The 22,405-nt window shown below is 42.7% G+C and overlaps 1 protein-coding gene across 4 annotated transcripts in view; it reads right to left on the bottom strand.

Annotated features, from left to right (window-relative positions):
- Window positions 1–22,405, bottom strand: part of ELMO1 (engulfment and cell motility 1) — a 584,995-nt gene that overhangs the window by 25,801 nt on the left and 536,789 nt on the right. For all 4 annotated transcript variants that reach the window (XM_025292040.3, XM_025292041.3, XM_006053724.4 and 1 more), the window contains 2 exons: window positions 16,322–16,485; window positions 8,007–8,119 (listed from right to left, as the gene is read on the bottom strand). In XM_025292040.3, the coding sequence (XP_025147825.1) occupies window positions 8,007–8,119; window positions 16,322–16,485 (277 nt within the window). The remainder of the gene's footprint in view (window positions 1–8,006; window positions 8,120–16,321; window positions 16,486–22,405) is intronic.

Genomic DNA, 22,405 nt, shown 5'->3' with positions numbered 1-22,405 from the left:
TCGGCTAAGTGAGCAACTGTAATAGGGTAACAGAAAGCTGGGAGGGAAGTTGGTGAGCAGTAGCACTTAGACATGCTGGTCTTATTTTGAGTAAGCCTGTTCTTTCTAGAAATTCCTCACTTCTCAAGCTGAGGTATACTCAAGAGACTAGCAGTGCTAACATGAAGCCCAGGAGTCAATATGGCAGAATCAAAGACGACTGTCATCCTCAACAGATTTGGGGGAGCATTAGGAAATTTAAGTGGTACAAACATATATTGTGGAGCTAAATGCACAATTTACATTCATTTGCAACACTTCAAAAATTTGCTGCATATACTTCCATAGCTTGTCTATTTAATAGGTTAAGTCTGTTTCTCCAATGACTATTTGCAGAGTGCCTACAGTGCTCACAGGACTCTACTGGATATAGCAAAAGTCATCAGGATGAAAGGCAAGCATGAGGGACAAAGCCGAAAAGCTCAAGGAGGAGGAGCTCCCTCAGTTCTTAGTGGCAACTTAAAGAAAGACGGTGGAAACACTTGTGTCTCAGGTCTGGGAAATATGGACAGTGACTCAGCAACTCTGCCTGTACTACAAGGAAAAACAGGAAAAGGAGAGATCTCTTGTGCAACAACATTTAGAGACTACTGAAATCAGTGGCTACTTATGATGGTTGAAGACAATCATCTTTGCAATGTTGTAGTCGCTGTTTGTTTAAAGAAACACAAAAGGCTACCTGGAAACCTGGAAATCTACCATTACACTACAGTGTAGAGCTGACAGATCCTCCTTCCAGGGGACTAAATTCTCTTGACTCCTTTTTTTTCTTTGTTTTCAGATCTGAAATCCCTGGGCTTCCCAGGTAGCTCAGTGGTAAAGAATCTGCCTGCCAACATAGGAGACGTGGGTTAGATCCCTGCATTGGGAAGATTCCTGGAGAAGAAAATGGCAACCCACTCCAGTATTCTTGCCTGGAAAATTCCATGGACAGAGGATCCTGGCAGGCTACAGTCCATGCGGTTGCAAAAAAGTTGGACTTAACTGAGCATGCATGGGCACTGGAAATCCCTGGTGTGTATGTATTTATTTATATATTTATTTATTATTATTGGAGTATAATTTCTTTACAATGTTGCTTTAGTCTTTGCTGTACAATCAAGTTAATCAACTATATGTATATATACATCCCTTCCCTGTTGAATCTCCCTCCGACCCCCACACCTCCCTGCCGCCCCACTCCATCCCACCCCTCTAGGTTATCACAGAGCGCTGAGCTGAGTTTCCTGTGTTATACAGCCATTCCCTTTAGCTGTCTATATTCCACATGGTAGTGTGTATATGTCAAAAAATTTTCCCAATTTGTTCCACCCTCTTCTTCTGCCCTGGAATCTCTGGACTTTTAAGACACCACTGTCTTTTGGTTTTCCTTCTACCTCTGACTACCTCTTCTCTTATCCCACAGAAGTTCCTCTTTCTCTGTCTACCACTAAAATGGTAGAGAGCAAAAGATCTGTGCATCATCAATGTGAGTGATGTGTTCTGCTCCTCCCATCAAATAAGACGTTTTGGATAGATGACAGCATATTGGGAGACGGGCTGAAGGGCTTGGGAAGGTTGTTTTGATTCATAGACAAATGGGTGGATACTGAGCCAGTCTCTCCCTCGGGATAAAGGCTGGAGTCATTAGCTCCGGGAAGGTTTAGAGGCATCGTAACTTGTGTGTCTGTCTTGAAGGCAGAGCAGCTATAAAGGAAGCAGAGAGGCCGGCTCCAGCCAGCATAGCACACTGACTTGTTGGGTGAGACAGTTTCAGTGTTAGCCACTGGTGGCAGCTTGATTTGCAGTTTCTTTTATGGTAAGCAAAACATGTATTTTCTTTTCAAAACCCAGCATGATGTTACTAGTTCCCCAATCCCTTTGGGCAATGAATGAGTGGATTGTGTCACTAAAAGCAATTAGCAAGAAGCAGTGAGAACATTAGCAAAGATTGTTTACTAGCCTTTAAAGAGAAAGCAGGAGTTAATATGGAGGTCTTTCAGTCAATTACAAATGTTACTACATTAATAGCCATTTTTAATTCCCCAAACTAAAAAACTGAAAATATGGAGATAATTTTGTGCTTCACTTTTTTCCCTGTGTATGTATGTATGTGTGTGTGTGTGTGCATGTGTGTGTATCTGAAGGACAGAGAGAAAAGCTGGTTTCAAAGCTCACAGCCTGGTAAGAAGGTCTCCAGGGCTGATTAAAGTTATTCCCAATGTCACATAGATCATTATGGAGCTAATCACCCCTGACAACTGTAATTCTTGCAGTAATATTTGATAGAAGTTTCTGCACCACTGCAAATACTCTGTACCCGCTTTATTTAATAGTAAGGAAAGAAATTTTGAGTTTTCTTTAATTTTAATTAACTCAAATAGCCATAGGTAGCCATACGGAACAGTACAGTTCACTGCCTGTCTTTGTATCCAAAGTGCAGATGAGTGTAGAGTTGGCCAGCAGGTCTTTAGGGCAGATGGGCAAGCTGAATAATAGCTACCATTGTTGAGTAGGAAATGTGGTTTGTAAAGTGAGGCACAGGCCACAGCAAGAACTGAGTCCTGATTGACTCTATCATGGACTCAGGGACATCCTTGTATTGTGTGCAAAGCCTACAGCTGGCAGCTGGCTGCTGGCCCAGGGGGCCCTAAGAATCCTGTGTTTGGGAGACAAGTGACCTTTACTAAAGCGAATTCTTATGGCACTTCCACTAAGATTTTGAGTCTTTCCTAGGTTAACCTAAAATGTGCAATGTCTTCAGTGTGCTCAGGCGAAGGTCCGCTTCAAACCTTCCCACGTTACAAAAACATAAGCGATCCTAGCGATGTGTTTAAAGGGAAATATTCTTGAGTTCAGTGAAGGAAGACAACAACCACAGATACAGACTGAAGGTCATTTTGCCTTTCAAATCTTCCTCACTACACTGAACATTTTTCAGAATAGAGACTCCTGTTTTGAGTCAGAATTCTGCCTCCCCAGAGACTCTTGTTTCACAGCAAAAGATAACTCCAGAGCCCTGAAGACATCTTCAAGATGGTTTAGCTTAACTGATGCTTTGGAGTCCACAGACCTTAGTTACACACCTGGCCTTGACACATCAGCTATGGAGTCTTGGCCAAATTATAAAAATCCTTATGGACTCCTATGGTTCCTTTGTTAGATAACACTAAAAGTTATATGAGTAAAACATATATAGAGTACCTGTCACTCATCTTTCACAGAGCCAGCTCTCAAATATCAGTACCTTGGTACCTTTTAGTTAACAATAACCCCTCTCATCCACACTACTGGATGATTATCTGTTATTCTGATCTATTGGAAAGTGCCTTTTTTCCTGAAAATAATCTGGCTTTTATTCTTTTGACAATGTACATTTTATATATATTTGCCTTTTTTGTAAAAATGAGTTATGATAAGGTTTGCTGCTGCTGCTGCTAAGTCGCTTCAGTCGTGTCCGACTCTGTGTGACCCCATAGACGGCAGCCCACCAGGCTCCACCGTCCCTGGGATTCTCCAGGCAAGAACACTGGAGTGGGTTGCCATTTCCTTCTCCAATGCAGGAAAGTGAAAAGTGAAAGGGAAGTCTCTCAGTTCTGTCCGACTTTTCGCGACCCCATGGACTGCAGCCCACCAGGCTCCTCCGTCCATAGGATTTTCCAGGCAAGAGTGCTGGAGTGGGGTGCCATTGATAACAAGGTTTAATGGAATATTAAAAGAAAAGTCCAAGAGGAAGAAACAACCGGTGCCCCCAAATGGGCTGAATGTACCACTTGACTGCAGGTCTCTGGAGTGAAATGAAAGGGCAGGGCAGGTACAGCAACTGCGGCTGAAGTGCAGGTGCACGCCAACTCCTCTGGGTGAACGTTTTGTTCATCCCTGCGTTTCAAGTTAGATTTGTCAAGTTAATGCTTAGAGAAGGGATGCTGGTCAACAAAATGGGCACTGTCTTCAAAGAGAAGTAGAAATTTCATGCTATGATTTCTTGAAAATGACACTCCAATGTGTAGCCCTGGGCTCTAATCAAGACTATTCAATGCAAGTGATTCTGAAAAACCCTAATCTCTGAAAAGGAAGGAAAATAGGAGGCAGTTCTGAGCCTGTAGAGTCTCACGAAGCAAATGGCTCAAATGTAGGCAGCTTCTGAGATTTCATCTTAACTCTCTTGAGAAGCCCAGGGAACACAGATAGAAGGCAAATTTATCATAAAGGACTGTGGACAAAAGCCTTTCACACTCCACAGTGAGTGCAGGACAGAGTGAAGCAGATATGTGACAGTCACTACGCAGTCCATGGCCTATGTTTAAAAACCTATATTCTAGGGACTTCCCTGGTGGTCCAGTGGTTAAGACTTCCAATGCAAGTTCAATCCCTGGTTGAGGAGCTAAGATCCCACATGCCTCGTGGCCAAAAAAACAAAACATAAAACAGAAACAGTATTGTAACTAATTCAATAAAGACTTTAAAAATAGTCCACATCCAAAAAAAAATCTTTAAAAATCAAAAAATAAGAATGTATATTCTGAGTAACTATAAATTAAAATACTAAATATCATTAATGAATGTTTGACAATGTGCTGAGTACTGGACTAAGCGCTATGCATGCCTGATTTTATTTAACTCTCGAAACAATTTGATGTAGAAACTGATGTCTTCACTTGACAGATGAGGAAAGAGAAGCACAGAGAGATTTATTAGGTTGCCCAAGGCTAACCGGCTAGCAGGCAGGGAGGCAGGACATGGACGCAGCATGGTGTATCTCCCATGATTTACTGCTTCTCAGTTCTTCTGTGGTCAAAATTCCCAGAAATCCACATTTGTATATATCTCTATTGGACTAACCAAGCAGCAGAGTTGCAAATGAGGCAGACAGAATGATGGGCAAGTAGAAACTCAGGGACCTTCTAGCCAAACATGGCATGATAAAGGGCTCTACATCTGCTCCTCCCCTTTCCAGTTGGGTGGACAGGAGCCTCTTTCCTACTTTCCCCTAGAGAGTTAATATGTAAATCCACTCATCTGTGTCTAACTCCCTGTCAGACAAGTTTAGAGGGAGTGTGGTCATGCATGGGCCCTTTGTACTTGCTGTTTAACCAGAGATAAATTTCATGGGTGTCCCTGTCTCATATCTTACCTTTCTCAAAGGGACTTTGAGAAATAATTTTACTTCTCAAATAATTTTACACCTGCTGCTGCTGCTGCTAAGTTGCCTCAGTTGTGTTTGACTCTGTGCGACCCCATAAACAGCAGCCCACCAGGCTCTGCCGTCCCTGGGATTTTCCAGGCAAGGACACTGGAGTGGGTTGCCATTTCCTTCTCCAATGCATGAAAGTGAGAAGTGAAAGTGAAGCTGCTCAGTCATGTCTGACTCGTAGCAACCCCATGGACTGCAGCCTACCAGGCTCCTCCGTCCATGGGATTTTCCAGGCGAGAGTACTGGAGTGGGCTGCCATTGCCTTCTCCATGTCCTCATTAATGTGTGTAAATCTGAATGGAATGTTTGGATGGGGTGATAGGAAACCAATTTCAGCACAGTCTGCTTTGAATCTCTATTTTTAAGCACACAAAGCTAGTCACCAGATTTTAAATCAATTTACCAAACCCCAAAAAGCCTTCCTTTCTGCACTCGGAAGGATGATTTTGTACTAAACACAGATGGTCATGCTCCCTAGGGAGTTTAACTAATAAATTTATAGTCTAGATGCTAATCATTTTTTGTTCATTAGGTAATTCATTTTTAGAAAACTGAAAAAGTTGAACATTTGGAAATAACGCTTTTTTAGCCAAAAAAGCTGTAATTATGACATCTAGAAACAGAATTATTCTAATAGAATCTACTCATTTCAGCCTAGAAAAGGAAGTCTTGTGGTGGAGTAGACTGGAAGGTTACATTAGCTTCTTTGAATTATTATTATATTCAGAAGAATTGTATCAATAGCTGGCCATGAATGGGGGCATTTGGTGGCATGGGTATATTTGTTACCTTTCCCCTCCCCCACTTCTGTGCTCTCTCCCCAGTGTCAAGTAAATAAAAACTTTATAAATTACCTAATGTGGGCAATACACCCTGACTATTGATTTTGCCAAAGGCAACGAGGCGATCAGGGCATATAACAGACAATCCGGCTAACTGAAATAACAGATCATCTGATCTTGTACTCCCACTTAACGGATGAGAAATTGTGGACCTGAGAGGTCACGTGTCCTGCCAAAAGACACTCAAGTGGTTCCTCACAGAGTTGAAGTCTAGAAGCCTAGAACCAAGGCTACTCACCCCCAGCTCCTTGTTCTTTCCTACAGGGTCTTCCAGAATAAAAGAGTAACTACCTTCTACTCCCCCCCACCCCACCCTGCCTTTTTTTAGCTGCTTTCTAAGAGATGCATTCATGACCACTTTTCTTCCTCACAGTAAATTCAGGAGACAGGCATTGTTATCCCCATTTCATGGGGGAACTGCCCAAGGTCATGGAGCTGGACAGAGGAAGAGGCCGGATGGCACTCACTTCATCTGGCTCCAGGGCTCCTGTTCTCCTCACTGTACCACACTCTTTTCCTGGAGAACCATCCACTCTGATGAAGGTGCCCAAATGCAGGAGATGCAGCAAAGAAGGAGCAGTGAGCCAGTCCTTCCATGGCTGAATGGAAGAGGTAAGTGCCTTCCTCCTACTGTGAGCCTTTCTCAGTCCCAGCTGTAACTCAGCTCTTTCTTATTCTGCCCATTGTCCTCTCCTGAGGCCCAGCCTGAAGCTCACTGTCATCAGTGAGGGTTTCTTATCCCCTGGGAATGACCTGCATATTCTTTTGTCAAGGAAGTTCTGCCTTTGGACGTTTCTTAATATGATTTTTAATGGTTGCATTTGAAATACTTTGAATTTACTCAATATTCAGCACAAAGCCATTAAAAGTAAATGGCTGGGAGGATGGGCTCAGTATAAACATGAAGTGATGTATGTCATTAGTGGATGGACGCTGTGTCTAAGCAGGGCATCCATCAGATTTCAAAAATATCTGCCAGGGTTTCTCCAGGGTCATAACTGATGTTTGTTCTTGGTACAGTTGCTAATGCTTATTCTTTTTCCTGACTGTTCCCCAATCTCTTCACCTCTCCCTGAATTTTATATTTCAATTTTATTTTCTATTTGTTTCTAGGACAGTATGAATACAAATACCTTGACTTTGCAATTAGCCATATGTCAAGAAAGCAATCAAAGGAGTTTACCTTCCTGGCTAAGAAACAGCTGGACATGCTTCCCATCTACTGGAACTAGTTTAATGGAACCCATTTTGACTCATTATTTTGGGATTAAAACTTATAAAGACAATTCAGAAATTTCTCTTGCAAGATTATGAAAACTGATTCTATCCCGCCATGGTTCACTGTTACTTATACTATGAATAAAATATTCTGACCTGGAAGAGAATCAGTATGGGGATTTGAAAACAAGGGCCATCCATGCTGAAAATCCCAAGATCAAATCACCGACAGTGGATGCTAGCACTCCTGATAGCATAGTGAATCATTAAAAATTAGGGCCATAGAGATGCTGGAGTTTAAATCCCTACTCTCTGTGACTGGGTAAGTTACTCTGTACCCCACTGCTTTAGTTTCCCTCACTGCCTTGGTTTATCTATCTGTAAACTAGCTACTTCATAAGTTTACTGGGAAGATGACATGCATTAACATGCGTCAAGTGAGAGCCTGGCTCATGGTAAACACTCAGTAATGTTAGCTGTTGTGGGACCACCTCTGGCAGACATGAGGCATGAAATGGTTCAGGTGACTCTTCAGTTCCACGGGTCTTCTGCTGATTTTAGATTTTGATTCTTCCTGGATCTACATGGGAAATTAAAACTTACCTGGAATAAGTTACAGCTATTTTTATTCTGAGTACAATGCTGCTTAGCCGACCCTTAAACCAACACCTATACCCATGTGATTCCTTAGGGAGCAGGCCACTGTTCTTCCTTGCTAGGTCTGGAAACAATACCTTGCCTCCGCCGGCAGTTGAGTTTCCTAAAGCAGGTCCCTTCTACAAGGCGGTTCAGGCGTTGTTGTTTGATCAGCTCCAAGATTTCTGGCTGAATCTTCTCCTTTAGTTCCCTGTGAAAGGATAAACACATATTCCACAACGCACTTTGAGAATAGCACTTGTCTGAAAGGGCACCATGGCAGAGACGGCAGGTAAGTAAAAGCTTCATCTCCTGAACATCCCCAGACCTCCTAGGTTGGTGCTTTAGAAGATCATTTATTAAGCATCAGTAAACAGGGTTCGGAGAAAGCAATGGCACCCCACTCCAGTACTCTTGCCTGGAAAATCCCATGGATGGAGGAGCCTGGTAGGCTCCAGTCCATGGGGTTGCTAAGAGTCGGGCACGACTGAGCGACTTCACTTTCACTTTTCACTGTCATGCATTGGAGAAGGAAATGGCAACCCACTCCAGTATCCTTGCCTGGAGAATCCCAGGGACAGAGGAGCCTAATGGGCTGCCGTCTATGGGGTCACACAGAGTCGGACACGACTGAGGCGACTTAGCAGCAAACAGGGTTATCTGTTGTAGTAACTGTATAGATTCTCTGACATTTACAGAATACCCACAAGAGCCCCAACCACTTCAGTGACATTTTTCTAGACCAATGTCTCCAGAGACATTTTGTCTCTTGTTTTATAAAGTCACAGATACAAATTTATGCAAAAGTTCACTTAGTTCTTCTGAGACAATGAACCTCTGGTCATATTCTACTCCTTATAGCAGATAGATAAACTCCTAGACTACATGTGTGATCTGACCAAACAGGAGTGATGGACAACCATGCGGTGACTATTGTACAGCAAACACACCGTTGGGTGAAGCAAAGGACCACTTACAAAGGGGAATAACATACCGTCTGAGATTTTAGCCCATAGAGATTGGGATAATGAGGGCATAAATTAAGGATTATTTGCATCTTGTCTCGGGCTAATACAATGTAATTTAGGTTTGGATGTACCATGCTGTAAAGATGAGTACAGTGGGTTGTGAACCCTTTTTTTTTTTCAAGAGCAGAGATTTTTTTATCTTGTGAAATTTTAGGTAGCACCCTCATATTTGAATATATTAAAGCTAGAGTTTTTCTAGTTGAGGATGTATAGAGAGACCTAGAGTCTAGCCCTCAGAGCAGTGTTGAAAGTAGTGACCCAAACTCAAAAGACTAGGATTTCCATCTAGGCTCTGCTCATGATTGGCATTTCACGTAACTCCTCTAAGTCTCTCCTCATCTGTAAAACGGGAACAAGAATGTTTCCTTACAAAGGGGACAGTGTGAGTATAAGTGAGCTGTAAGCACTGGGCAGGAATGCCAAGCGTTTCTGGATTTGCTTAGATAATATTCTCGCCTTTCCTCAGGACAAACATTTCTTGTGCCCGTAACATACTGTAGTCTAGGCTCACATTTTTCGTAAGCTTCAGCCTTAACTCTGGGCTCCCTCTGGATCATAAGCAATCTATCTTCACGTGGTATTCTGTTCCCAGGTATGAAAGGCCCTACATATTCAGTCAGTGTGTGCTATGAGCCAGGCAGTGTACTAGGCAAATGTAGCTCATTTAACACCCTTCTCTCCTCCCCACCAAAGAACCCCCGACTTGTGGGAACAGGTATTAATATCATCAGTCCCATCTCACATATGGAGAAATAGCTTACAGAAGCCCTGAATAGGAGTACAAGTGTTTCTTGTGCAAACTGCTTCTATTCACTCCTGAGAAAAAAAATAAAGAATAAAAAGCGATATGAAAGGATCTGGCCACCTAACCAGGTATGCTAGTAAGCTGTTGATACATATTTGAACTTAAATGGCCTCAAATACCAGGGCATTTGATACTGTTCCATCTGACCAGTTTTAAAGCTGAATGTGGATATTCACCCCAATGGTACAGCTTGGTGCATCTGCTCTCTGTGCCTTTACTTTTCTGGTGTGGGTCTCACAGGGTCTCATCTCAGGCACTCAGATCACTAACATTACCTATTATCAGCGTTCAGTTTTTGTAGAATGGACTCAGAATTGCAGTTTTGATGAACCCTGCTCTGAATGGACAAGAAGGTGGGAGATAGCCAAGGTAGTCACACATGACAATAAGTCACTGCTCCTGGCTTCAAGTTGGGGTAATGAGGTGGAGAAATCATGGGAGAGAGAAACTGGGAGTTTCATCAATTCTTAGGTTAGAGATGCAACTTTAAAGAATAGTTTTCCTAGGCTAGAGTTAACTATTAAAATGGAGATGAAGATGCAGAGATGAGGACCAAAAGGAGGAATAACGGAAAGAACTTGATGATTTATGATTTTTAGTGTAAGAGGCAGATGTTGTCATCATAGCACCTTCCGTTATGAACCATCTCTGGGGATGGACTGTCAGAATAAGTGGATCTGCTGCTACAAAGGTTACCTTTTCTTGTTATGAACCCCAAGGACCCCAAAACATGTTTAGGCAATGAGGGAAATGGAATAGCTTTTTTCTTTTTTGTAAGTGATGTCCTCTTCTTTCCTGCAAATGGGCTCAGTAGCTGCAGACTTCACTCATATTAGGAAAACATATGTAATCCCTACATGGTGTTTCTGTGAATGAGATATGACCTCTGGGGGAATCCTGGTAATAAACATGGGCTGAAATTGGGCTTTGACATTCTCAGCTTGGGGTCAGTGAGGTCAAGGTCATGGGTTCACTAGCTCTGCTTTGATAAATATTCCTCTATTTCTAGCTAAAAGCTTTGTAAATAAATAAAAGGAGGAAGATTAATGGAGGTAGAATAAATGAGTGTGTGAAGAGCAGTTCAAAGTCTAGCACTGTTTCCGGAAGAGAATTCCAAGTCTAAGCCCAATGAGGCCAGTGACATATGCCGAGGACAGACAGCACCACTAGACTGGTGAGCCTCCTTCCTGGACCTGTGTTCATCTAGAACAGAGGCTGCATTGAACACTGGCATTGGCTATGAAAGCCATGAGCAAAGCTTGTGACCAGTCTTTAACAGGCATGTAGATTTGCAGGACAGGCAGTCCTGGCTCTATCTGCTTTTCCTTTTTCCTTCATCACCTACCTGTACTGTATACTCCGAGATAAGATGAGGTGTAAACGAATATATTCACAGTGTCAGTTTTACCATTTCTATATTGATAGTGAGACAACTTGTTAAATTCTGGTTATCGACTCATAATAAGAGTGACTAATTCTCAGAGTGTTTGTTAAGTGCAGGGCATATACTAAGGGCTTTTCATGTATTACTTCACTGAGTCCTCTGAAAAACTCAACAGTATAGACATTTTATTAACTTTATTTTTAGAAATGAGAAAAACAGGTTCAGAATGGGTGATAGAACTTGACTGAGGAGCCACATTTGCAAGCGATGGCCTGGGAATCTGATCCCGGGTCTGTTAGCTCCTGGGTCTGCGTTTTTCACATTTTGCTACTCTGCTTCCATGGTGTTTGTCCCTGCAGCTCCCCTCCCCCTCCAACATCATGGCAAATGATCTATTTGGGGACTTTTTAAGCTTTTTATATCCATTAACTCAGGTCAGTTGTGCAGATGAACTTATCCGCCCTGTAAGACATTACTTTGCCAACAAAGGTCTGTCTAGTCAAGGCTATGGTTTTTCCAGTGGTCATGTATGGATGTGAGAGTTGGACTGTGAAGAAAGCTGAGCACCGAAGAACTTATGCTTTTTAACTGTGGTGTTGGAGAAGACTCTTGAGAGTCCCTTGGACTGCAAGGAGATCCAACCAGTCCATTCTGAAGGAGTTCAGCCCTGGGATTTCTTTGGAAGGAATGATGCTAAAGCTGAAACTCCAGTACTTTGGCCACCTCATGCAAAGAGTTGACTCATTGGAAAAGACTCTGATGCTGGGAGCGATTGGGGGCAGGAGGAGAAGGGGATGACAGAGGATGAGATGGCTGGATGGCATCACTGACTTGATGGGCATGAGTCTGAGTGAACTCCGGGAGTTGGTGATGGACAGGGAGGCCTGGCATGCTGCGATTCATGGGGTTGCAAAGAGTCGGACACGACTGACCAACTGAACTGAACTGAACTGAACTGAAAGTCACACGAAGTAGAAAGTAACAAATACCTCCTTCTGAAATAATTAGTCAAGAGCTAAGAAAGAAAACAGAGCTTCTTCAGCCCACTGAATACACAGTCTTCCAAAATATTTGTTCACCCAGAGCTTGCATTTTTCTGCTCAGGAAATATAAACATTTTATAAAAATGAGATGCACGCCTCGAGGGATCGTCGTGGCTCTGAGATTTGCCTCCACGCTGTGTGCAACAGCCAGGCGAGGGAGAGGGGATGGTTATCGGTGTTCTGCACCAGAGATCAACCATCCAGCTCAGCCACTGCCCAGTCTGCAAAATGAAAAGCTTGAACTGGATGATCTTAAAGTTGCTTTTCAGTTCTAAAATATGAATTCCTAAGCCCCAAGCTTAGGTTAGATGTGTCTCTTATGTGCTCTTGTGACAACCCACCTGCCTGCGCTTCCTCTCACCTGGCACTAAGCACAGTCCCTGATAATCCCTGCTAAGCTCAGCTTTAAAGCCTGGCACAGGGACAGCCAAGTGTCTCTGGTTCTCTGCCTGTCCCAGCACCTCGGGACCTTGCAGGAAGGAGTTACTCAATGCATACTTGTTAAGTGAATGAATGAATGAATACAATCATACATGGTTCTCTGCATTTTCTTTGTTGTGGGTTTATCCCATGAGCCACTGTGGCAGTATTTAGACTTCATCCAACTACAACAATGAGTTCCTGTCTAGCAGATCATTCTAACAGACAGAGCATCACTGGAGAAGCAGCTGGAGGCTGGTAGCCTCCTGCCTACTTCAGGGGCCAGGATAGGGACCAGGCTGGTTCATGGCCTCCCCCATGAAATAGCTCTGACAAGTTTTTATGACTTTACCAGAGCTCTGGTGGACCATGGTGCTTTTTAGTCCCATGCCCAAGTGATGATGCCAATGTATATACATACAGGAGATTTCTTTTGTATTTTCATAGTTTCTGTCTATACAATAAGCATAAAGGTATATAATAATAAACATAAAGATAAAAGTTTCTTATAATAACGGGAAAGCAAGGGAAATGAAACTTCAGAAGTAAAGATATGAAGTCAAAGCAGGAGCAAAATGTACTTGACAAGCACTTAATAGTCTTATTTGAAACAAAGTCATGGTCAAACATTAATTTAGAATCACTTGGCCTTTTGGACTTAACTGAAGTGGTCCCTTAAGATTCTCTTTAGGCTTTAAGAATTGTTGTCAAAAGCATAATAAAATCTTCTTGTGTTCACACATCTGCTGAAACAAACATGAAATCCAACATTTCAGTACTGTAGGTCCCGGGATGGGGCAAAGGGCCTCTGTCCCTCCTTGCAAGAGAGAAACTGCATAGGTATCACCTCTCACCAATCAGAATGGCCATCAATGAAAATCTACAAACAATCCATGCTGGAGAGGGTGTAGGGAAAAAGGAACCCTCCTACGCTGTTGGTAGGACTATAAATTGATACAGTCACTATGGAGAACAGTATGCTGCTGCTGCTGCTGCATTGCTTCAGTCGTGTCCGACTCTGTGCGACCCCATAGACGGCAGCTCACCAGGCTCTGCCGTCCCTGGGATTCTCCAGGTAAGAACACTGGAGTGGGTTGCCATTTCCTTCTCCAGTGCATGAAAGTGAAAAGTGAAAGTGAAGTCGCTCAGTTGTGTCGGACCCTCAGCGACCCCATGGACTGGAGCCTACCAGGCTCCTCTGTCCATGGGATTTTCCATGCAAGAGTACTGGAGTGGGATGCCATTGCCTTCTCCAGGAGAATAGTACGGAGGTTCCTTAAAAACTAAAAATAGAACCACCATAGAATCCTGCAGCCCCACTCCTAAGTATATGTGCGGAGAAAACTATAATTCAAAAAAACATATGCACCTCTATGTTCATAGCAGCAGTATTTACAATATCCAAGACATGGAAACAATGTAAATGTCCATTGACAGAGAAATGAATAAAGAAGATGTGGTACACAGATACAATGGAATACTACTAAGTCATAAAAAAGAATAAAATAATGCCACTTGCAGCAACATGGATGGGCTTAGAGATTCTCATGCTAAGTGAAGTAAGTCAAACAGAGGAAGACAAATATCATTTAATATCACTTATATGTGGAATCTAAAAAAAAATGAATGCTATAAATGAACTTATACCCCAAAAAGAAATAGACCCAGAGACATAGACATGGTCACTTGTGGTTACCAAAGCAGATGAAGGGGATAAATTAGTAATTTGGGATTAACATATACACACTGCTATGCATAAAACAGATAATTGGCACAGACCCACTGTATAGCATAGGGAAATATATTCAATATTTTGTAATAACCTATAAGGGAAAAGAATGTGAAAAAGTATCTAACTATCTATTACTTTGCTGTATACCTGAAACTAACATGACATTGCAAGTCAACTATGTTTCAATAACAGATTCTTTTAATTAAAAAAAAGAAATAAACTGCATCTCTGAGGAGTCAGCTGTTTATTCAAAGCTCTTTCTACTTGGCATTCAGGGGCTGTTCTCTTCTTCTATTAATAGCTGATGACCAAAGCAAAACCCCAGCTCTGCCTCTTACAAGTGCTGCCTGCTGCTTGCTGTGGATATGGGTTAGGTTTTACATAGATGTGAGCTGACAAAGGGGCTTCCCGTAGCTCAGGTTTAAAGAACCCGCCTGCCAATGCAGGAGATGTAGGAGATGCGGGTTTGATCCCTGGGTCAGGAAGATCCCCTGGAGGAGGAAATGGAAACCTACTGCAAATGACAACCTGCTCCAGTATTCTTGCTTGGGGAACTCCATGGACAGAGGAGCCTAGCAGTGTACAGTTCATGGGGTCCAAACTGTCGCATGCAACTGAGCGACTAAGCACGAATGAGCCACCAAAGGCCCTGAGGAAGCATTTCCCCTCTCCTGCTGCCTAACCTCATCCCCACAAAAGCCCACAGTTCTGCTCTGCAGCTTCTAATGATGCTTCTTAAGGCTTGAAAACAAACACAGAAGATACTATAGCTTGGCTATTTTTTTTTTCTGTGCACTTTTAAAACTTTATCTTAGCCTTGCACTTGGCAAAGCAGCTCTGGTAGGGGAAATGAATATTAGCTAAGGGATCTGTGGGCTGGAGTTCAAGTCCTGGATCCTACACTTGCCAACAAGGTCCTTTCCTCTCTAGACTATATTCTGGTCCTCAAGTAGAAATAAGACTTGCCTTCCTCACACAGGTGTGAGGACATGATTGTAGCATAAGGAACATGAGGAGGTACTTTGCAAATCACCAAGCACTAAACATATCAGATATATTGGAGCAAGAAACAGAAAGCAGGGATAAAGAAAAGGAATCAGAGAGAGAGAGATGTTGAAGAGGTGCTTCATGACACCAAGGATGTAAGATGATTTCAGAAGAAGCCACATTCAGTCTTTCGAGGGAAGAATGAGAGTAAATGTCAAACACCTTCTTTACTTCCCATCCTGTTTCCTATTTTCTTTCCTATGAAGTATAAGGTAACAAAACCGACCTAGTTCTAAGAAAAGGACACAGAAAGATAAACAGGTCAATACTAAGAAAAGATAAAGGAAACTGTCTAAAACAGCGTTCATGTTCAAGGTTTAGAACATCATAAAGATGGAGATGAAATTACACAACCATTGCAAGTGCCCCTGATGCGAAGTCCTGTGAAAACGAACCCCCTGATTCTTCACCTCAGGCCTCTGGGTTGATAGCTACAAGAGATGTTCTGCTGATAGCCACATGAGATGTTCTGAGGCGAAGCAGAGCCAATGGGGCAGGGAGACAGTGGGTTGCTCCCTGTCAAGCTCACGCTCCCTCCCACTCATGACACTTCAATGGTCCTCTTGTTTTAATTATCGCGAAGTCTCATGCTGGCTGGAGCAGAACATCTTGCCACTCAAGAGTGCCTATATAGAATATAGCTTTATGGACAAAACAAAAAAGATTGTCTCAAGTATTAGAAAAGTTTCCAGTCTTTTCAGCTGCAAATCCTTAGAGGACTCATCAGTAACGGGGTCACTTCTTGGTTTAGATTCTTCTGCCAGCACCTCCTGCCTCCACCTCCCCGTAGCCCACCCCTGCCCAGCCTTTCTCAAGGAGTTGCTGAGACTTCAGGAACTGAGTAGAGATCTTTCATGGGCTTTCCATGCAACACAGCCCAGCTGGGTGATAGGCTTTCACTCTAGAAATGGTGCGTCAGAGCTGTTGAGAAGGCAGGGGTCAGAGGTAACTTACAAAATCGGGCGAGACTGGAAATCTTCCTGGTTCATCCTCTCAGACTGGCGGATTTTCAGGATTTCTGTGTAGCTCAGGTTCTGCAGTTTACTCTTGAACTGGTCCAGGGAGCTAGGCTTGGTTGTAAGAGCTCTCATAACCTGTTCCTTCACGACCTGCATTACCTGTGAGATTGAAGGAAGACCATAATTTTCCTGGGGATTGACCTTACCCATTCAGAAAAATCTTCCACAGATTATGGTTCCCTAGCCCCCGGTTCCCTTCGTTTGCACTTTTGGCCTTAACTTGGAGTGTGCTTTTCCAAAGGGTCAACTACTATGATATACAGCTTCCATTTCCTCCTATACTACTGGAATTGCAAGGAAAAGGTGGGTTGACTAACTTTGAATTGGGAAGGGAGAGGGAGACTTAGGGTGGGAGGGTATATACCTATTCATTTGCTTGATATATTATATGACTGTAGACAATGCAACTCAAGAGAAAAAGGAGTCTAAGCAACAGCTAGAAGTCTGCATAATCATTATTTTTTTCCAGGAGAAACTCTCTGAGACACAATTAACTGTGGAAGTTTGGTTGGCACTGGTTCAAGTGAATGTGAAATAATACCTACACCCATCCCTCCTGGGTTGCTTTCGCCATGTAGTTAAGGTCTGAGTGTTCATACAGATGATATAGCCAGAAATGTGCATGTGGTATTGCCTCTCTGAGCCAGGCACTAAAAAAAGAGGTCTACTGAATTAGAACTGACACATCCCATTGGAAGCCTCAGGGAAAAAGAAGAATATGGTAATTGGCTGCTTTGGGACAGGTCCAGACCACAAGAAGGCAATTAACCATTGCCTCTATTAATGTGGATTCATCTTCATCCAAGTATCTAGAGCAGGAAAAGACCAGAAAACACACAGAGGCATCCAAGAGACTGTAACCTTGCCGCTTCTTTTTTTCAAATCCTCCATTATAGATGCTAACAACAATTGTTACCCTTGATAACATGCCTACTATGAGCCAGATACTACGAAAGGTACTTCATATGTATTCTTTATTTTAATCTACTCAAATTCAGGACGTAGGTATCATCATTATTCCTATATGCAGAAACTGAAGCTTTGAAAACTTTAACTAGTCCAAAATTCTATAGATGATGGGTAGGTGGTTGAGCTGAGATTTGAACTTAGGGCTGACTCTAAATGCTGTATTTTACTGTCTTCATACCAACATTCTGGGGTCATCTGCAACTTAAAAATAAGAGTAGATCACCAGTGCACCTCAATTATGTGCTAGGTTCGGTGTCAGGCACTTTGCTGTTCATCAACTCATTTAATCCTCTTTTCAACACAGTAGAAAGAAAGTGAAAGTGAAGTCGCTCAGTCGTGTCCGACTCTTCGCAGCCCCATGGAGTGTAGCCTACCAGGCTCCTCTGTCCATGGGATTTTCCAGGCAAGAGTACTGGAGTGGGTTGCTATTTCCTTCTCCAGGGGATCCTCCTGACCCAGGGATCGAACCTGGGTCTCCCACATTGTAGGCAGATGCTTTATCATCTGAGCCACTGGAGTGTATGTTTTTACTACTACTTTAAAGATAAGAAAATGGACTCAATATTGGGAAAAGAATCTGAAAAAGAATAGATATATGAATATGTATAGTTATCACTTTAATCACTTTTATGTACAGCTGAAACTAACACAACACTGTAAATCGACTATAATATAAAGTACAACATTTAAAAAATATATAAGAAAATGGTTACTGAGAAGGATTGAGAACTTCTCTAAGGTCACACATATCTAGTTGAGATCTAAGATACCTGTATAGTGAACAGAACACACACTGAGTGTTGAACAGCCCCGGGGTACCACCTAGCCCATCATTATGACTGTGATCTCAGTATGCTCCTATGGCTTCTAAACAGTTATTCATTCAACAATTCAAGCACAGTAGATAGTAATTGCTCACTGATGGGGAAAAAATAAAAGTATCAGCTGCTCGTCGTGTCTGACTCTTTGCAACCCTATGGAATGTAGCCCGCCAGACTCCTCTATCTATGGGATTCTTCAGGCAAGAATGCTAGAGTTGGGTGTCATGCCCTCCTCCAGGGCTTCTTCCTGACCCAGGGATCAAACCCAGGTCTCCTATGCTGCAGGCAGATTCTTTACCATCTGAGCCACCAGGGAATCCCACTCACTGACTAGTCCCACCAAAATGTCAATATTTCATGAAATGTTATTGAACAGAAGTAACAGTTTTATAGGATGGAAAAGACTGTGGCAACCAGAACTTTCAAACCCGAGTGATGGCCAGGTGATGGGGAAAAATCTCACCACCTCAAGTAATATTAGGCAGATGAAATGTCCTCCACACACTGGACAGCGTGTTGCACCAGCTGAGCTCTGTTTAATGGCACTGCCCCTCTCTGATGGTACAGGGTGCTTTCTCCAAGTGGATGTCTCTAGCACAGCTGTCCTGTTACAAATAAGGACCTGTCCAGTGATCTGCTGGGGTCCAGAGGCATTGAGAGGCAGAACAAGAAAATGAATCCTTCTTGGTAGCAAAACCAAATGTGCCCTCAGAAAAACCAAAGCTTTGGGGGAACCCATAAGCCCACGAGTCCCCTCAGCTGATAGCTCACTCTTTAGTCATCTGCATGCACATTGCTTGCCCTGCCCTTGTGTAACCAGGAATCCCATGTCAACCACATTTTCCTTTAGTCAACTGAACATGGCTGAACCAAGGGTAAGATGAGTCATAGGTGGCCAGGAGACAAACAGGTCTGTCTATTTTCAAGTGCTATCAACCCTTATTTTTCCTTTTTGCTTCTAACCTTTAAGAATCATGCCCACAGTAAGACTACCCACTACTAGGTAATCTATTTGCATTTTCATAGGGACTATGAGGCAAGAAGTATTTTATCACAAGAAATAAATCTAATTGCAGGAATCTTGAGAAACTTCAGAAGAAAATGCGAAGGATGACAGATCTATGTCATTCACTATGGATCTGCTTTATCCAGTAGGCAACAATGTTCTCAGAGGACTGTGTGCCATGCTTGCCTTGTAAAGAAGAGGTTGCTGGTGATAACACTGATGTTAGACTCTTGCGAGTCCCTTGGACTGCAAGGAGATCCAACCAGTCCATTCTGAAGGAGATCAGCCCTGGGATTTCTTTGGAAGGAATGATACTAAGGCTGAAACTCCAGTACTTTGGCCACCTCATGCGAAGAGTTGACTCATTGGAAAAGATTCTGATGCTGGGAGGGATTGGGGGCAGGAGGAAAAGGGGACGACAGAGGATGAGATGGCTGGATGGCATCACCGACTCAATGGACATGAGTGTGGGTGAACTGCGGGAGTTGGTGATGGACAGGGAGGCCTGGCGTGCTGCGATTTATGGAGTTGCAAAGAGTCGGACATGACTGAGCGACTGAACTGAACTGAACTGAAAGGCATGAAGGCAACTGTCCTCCAGGCCACTGACTCATGGGACTTTCTGGGGCGATGGCTGGATTACTCTGCAGTGTAATTCCACTGGTTATTAGGGTTACCATAAGTCAGACTATATTTTAAAAAATATTTTTATTTATGTATTGGGCTGTGCTGGGTCTTAGTTGTGGCATGCAGGATTTTTATCTGTGGCATGTGGAATCTAATTCTTTGATCAGGAATCTCTGACTTAGCCCCTGTGCATTAGGAGTGCAGTTTTAGCCAATGGACCACCAGGGATGTCCCAATCAGACTATTGATAGAAACCTTTTTTTTTTTTTTTTTTTTGAGATTTGGGAATGGATTTTCTAAAAACCCAACTACATACTGTTAATAAGAAACATGTTTTTTTTTTTTTTAAATATGTGCTTTTACTAAAATTTTAATTTTTTTTCTTTTTCTTTTTTTTAAAATTTATTTTAATTAGAGGCTAATTACTTTACAATATTGTATTGGTTTTGCCATACATCAACATGAATCCGCCACGAGTGTACACGTGTTCCCAATCCTGAATCCCCCTCTCACCTCCCTTCCCATACCATCCCTCTGGGTCATCCCAGTGCACCAGCCCCAAGCTTCCTGTATCCTGCATCAAACCTGGACTGGCGATTCGTTTCTTGTATGATATTATATGTGTTTCAATGCCATTCTCCCAAATCATCCCCCTACTCCCTCTCCCAGAGTCCAAAAGACTGTTCTATACATCTGTGTCTCTTTTGCTGTCTTGCATACAGGGTTATCATTATCATCTTTCTAAATTCTATATATATGCATTAGTATATATATGGTGTTTTTATATATATATATATATATGTATTGGTGTTTTTCTTTCTGGCTTACTTCACTCTGTATAATCAGCTCCAGTTTCAACCACCTCATTAGAACTGATTCAAATGTATTCTTTTCAATGGCTGAGTAATACTCCATTGGGTATATGTACCACAGCTTAAAAATTTGCTCGAGAAGCATTATTTGTGAAATCAACATAACAAACATTGCTGAGTGCTCGTGGAAAACAGATGGGGACAGTGGCTGACTTTATTTTTTTGGGCTCCAAAGTCACTGCAGATGGTGACTGCAGCCGTGAAATTAAAAGATGCTTACTCTTTGGAAGGAAAGTTATGACCAACCTAGACAGCATATTAAAAAGCAGAGACATTACTTTGCCAACAAAGGTCTATCTGGTCAAGGCTATGGTTTTTCCAGTAGTCATGTATGGATGTGACAGTTAGACTACAAAGAAAGCTGAGCGCCGAAGAATTGATGCTTTTGAACTGTGGTTTTGGAGAAGACTTTTGAGAGTCCCTTGGACTGCAAGGAGATCTAACCAGTCCATCCTAAAGGAGATCAGGGTGTTCATTGGAAGGACTAATACTGAAGCTGAAACTCCAATGCTTTGGCCACCTCATGCCAAAAGCTGACTCATTTGAAAAGATGCTGATGCTGGGAAAGATTGAGGGCAGGCAGAGAAGGGGACGACAGAGGATGAGATGGTTGGATGGGATCACCGACTCATAGGCATGAGTTTGAGTAAACTCCGGGAGTTGGTGATGGACAGGGGGGCCTGGCGTGCTGCAGTTCACGGGCTTGCAGAGTTGGACATGACAGAGTGACTGAATTGAACTGAACTGAAGGCATGCTCTTTGCCTTGTGTGAACTGTCTCTAATAAGAGAACCAGGATGAGCAAAGATTATGACAGCTGAAATGTGGATGTGACAGAGCAGATGGATGGATAAACATTGTTGGCAGATGGGAAGGTATTTCAAAGAAGAGGATGTCACATGAATTTAGAATGAAGTATGCATATTCACCGACTCGATGGATGTGAGTCTGAGTGAACTCCGGGAGTTGGTGAGGGACAGGGAGGCCTGGCGTGCTGCGATTCATGGGGTTGCAAAGAGTTGGACACTGAGCGACTGATCTGATCTGATCTGATGCATATTCAGTGATGTTGAAATAGGTAAATAATATGGAAACTACCACATCTTAACTGCTTGAAACCTGGGCTATGTCTGAATTGGAACCAGTTACATAAACATTGTTTCATGCCCCCAGTGTAACGGAAGAGAGGAAAATTTCCAGTTGACCTTCCACCTGATCTGCTTCTTTTTTTACTCAGGCAAAATGCTGAATTTGGGATGCTTCACAAATTTTGAAATTGTGACCATCTCATATCTTGCAGTATAAATGGTGGCTAAATATGGTCAAGGCTGAATTATAACACTTTGTAGTTTCATGTGAGGGGCACTGCAGGAGCTGCCCCTTTCCTCATTTAGAGAAACTCAGAGTTGAGCCAAGGTTGTAATTGTCATCTCCTAATGTTATTTGACCTTCTAGAGGGAGGTAGGACATGTAAGAGAGACAAAGACATAGCAACTAGAACACCAAAAATGAAGAGGTTTTAAAATAGAATTAGGTTAGTGCTGGGGGAGTCTTAACAGCTCTCTCCACTTTCCTCATTTTATAGATGAGAAAACAGGCTCAGAGGGCCAGGAGATTCTCTTATTTCATGAGTTTCTTAAGGAGCTGTCAGAGATGACAGTCACTAGACTACGTGTGACTAGACACAATGATAATGCTAGTAAGAGGGCATGTAGCATGAACTGA

The sequence above is a fragment of the Bubalus bubalis genome, chromosome 8 (genome assembly GCF_019923935.1).
Source record: "Bubalus bubalis isolate 160015118507 breed Murrah chromosome 8, NDDB_SH_1, whole genome shotgun sequence".
In the NCBI taxonomy this organism is placed as follows: domain Eukaryota; kingdom Metazoa; phylum Chordata; class Mammalia; order Artiodactyla; family Bovidae; genus Bubalus; species Bubalus bubalis.
Note: the sequence above shows the minus strand (reverse complement) of the source record. Positions and strands in the feature narration are given on the sequence as shown.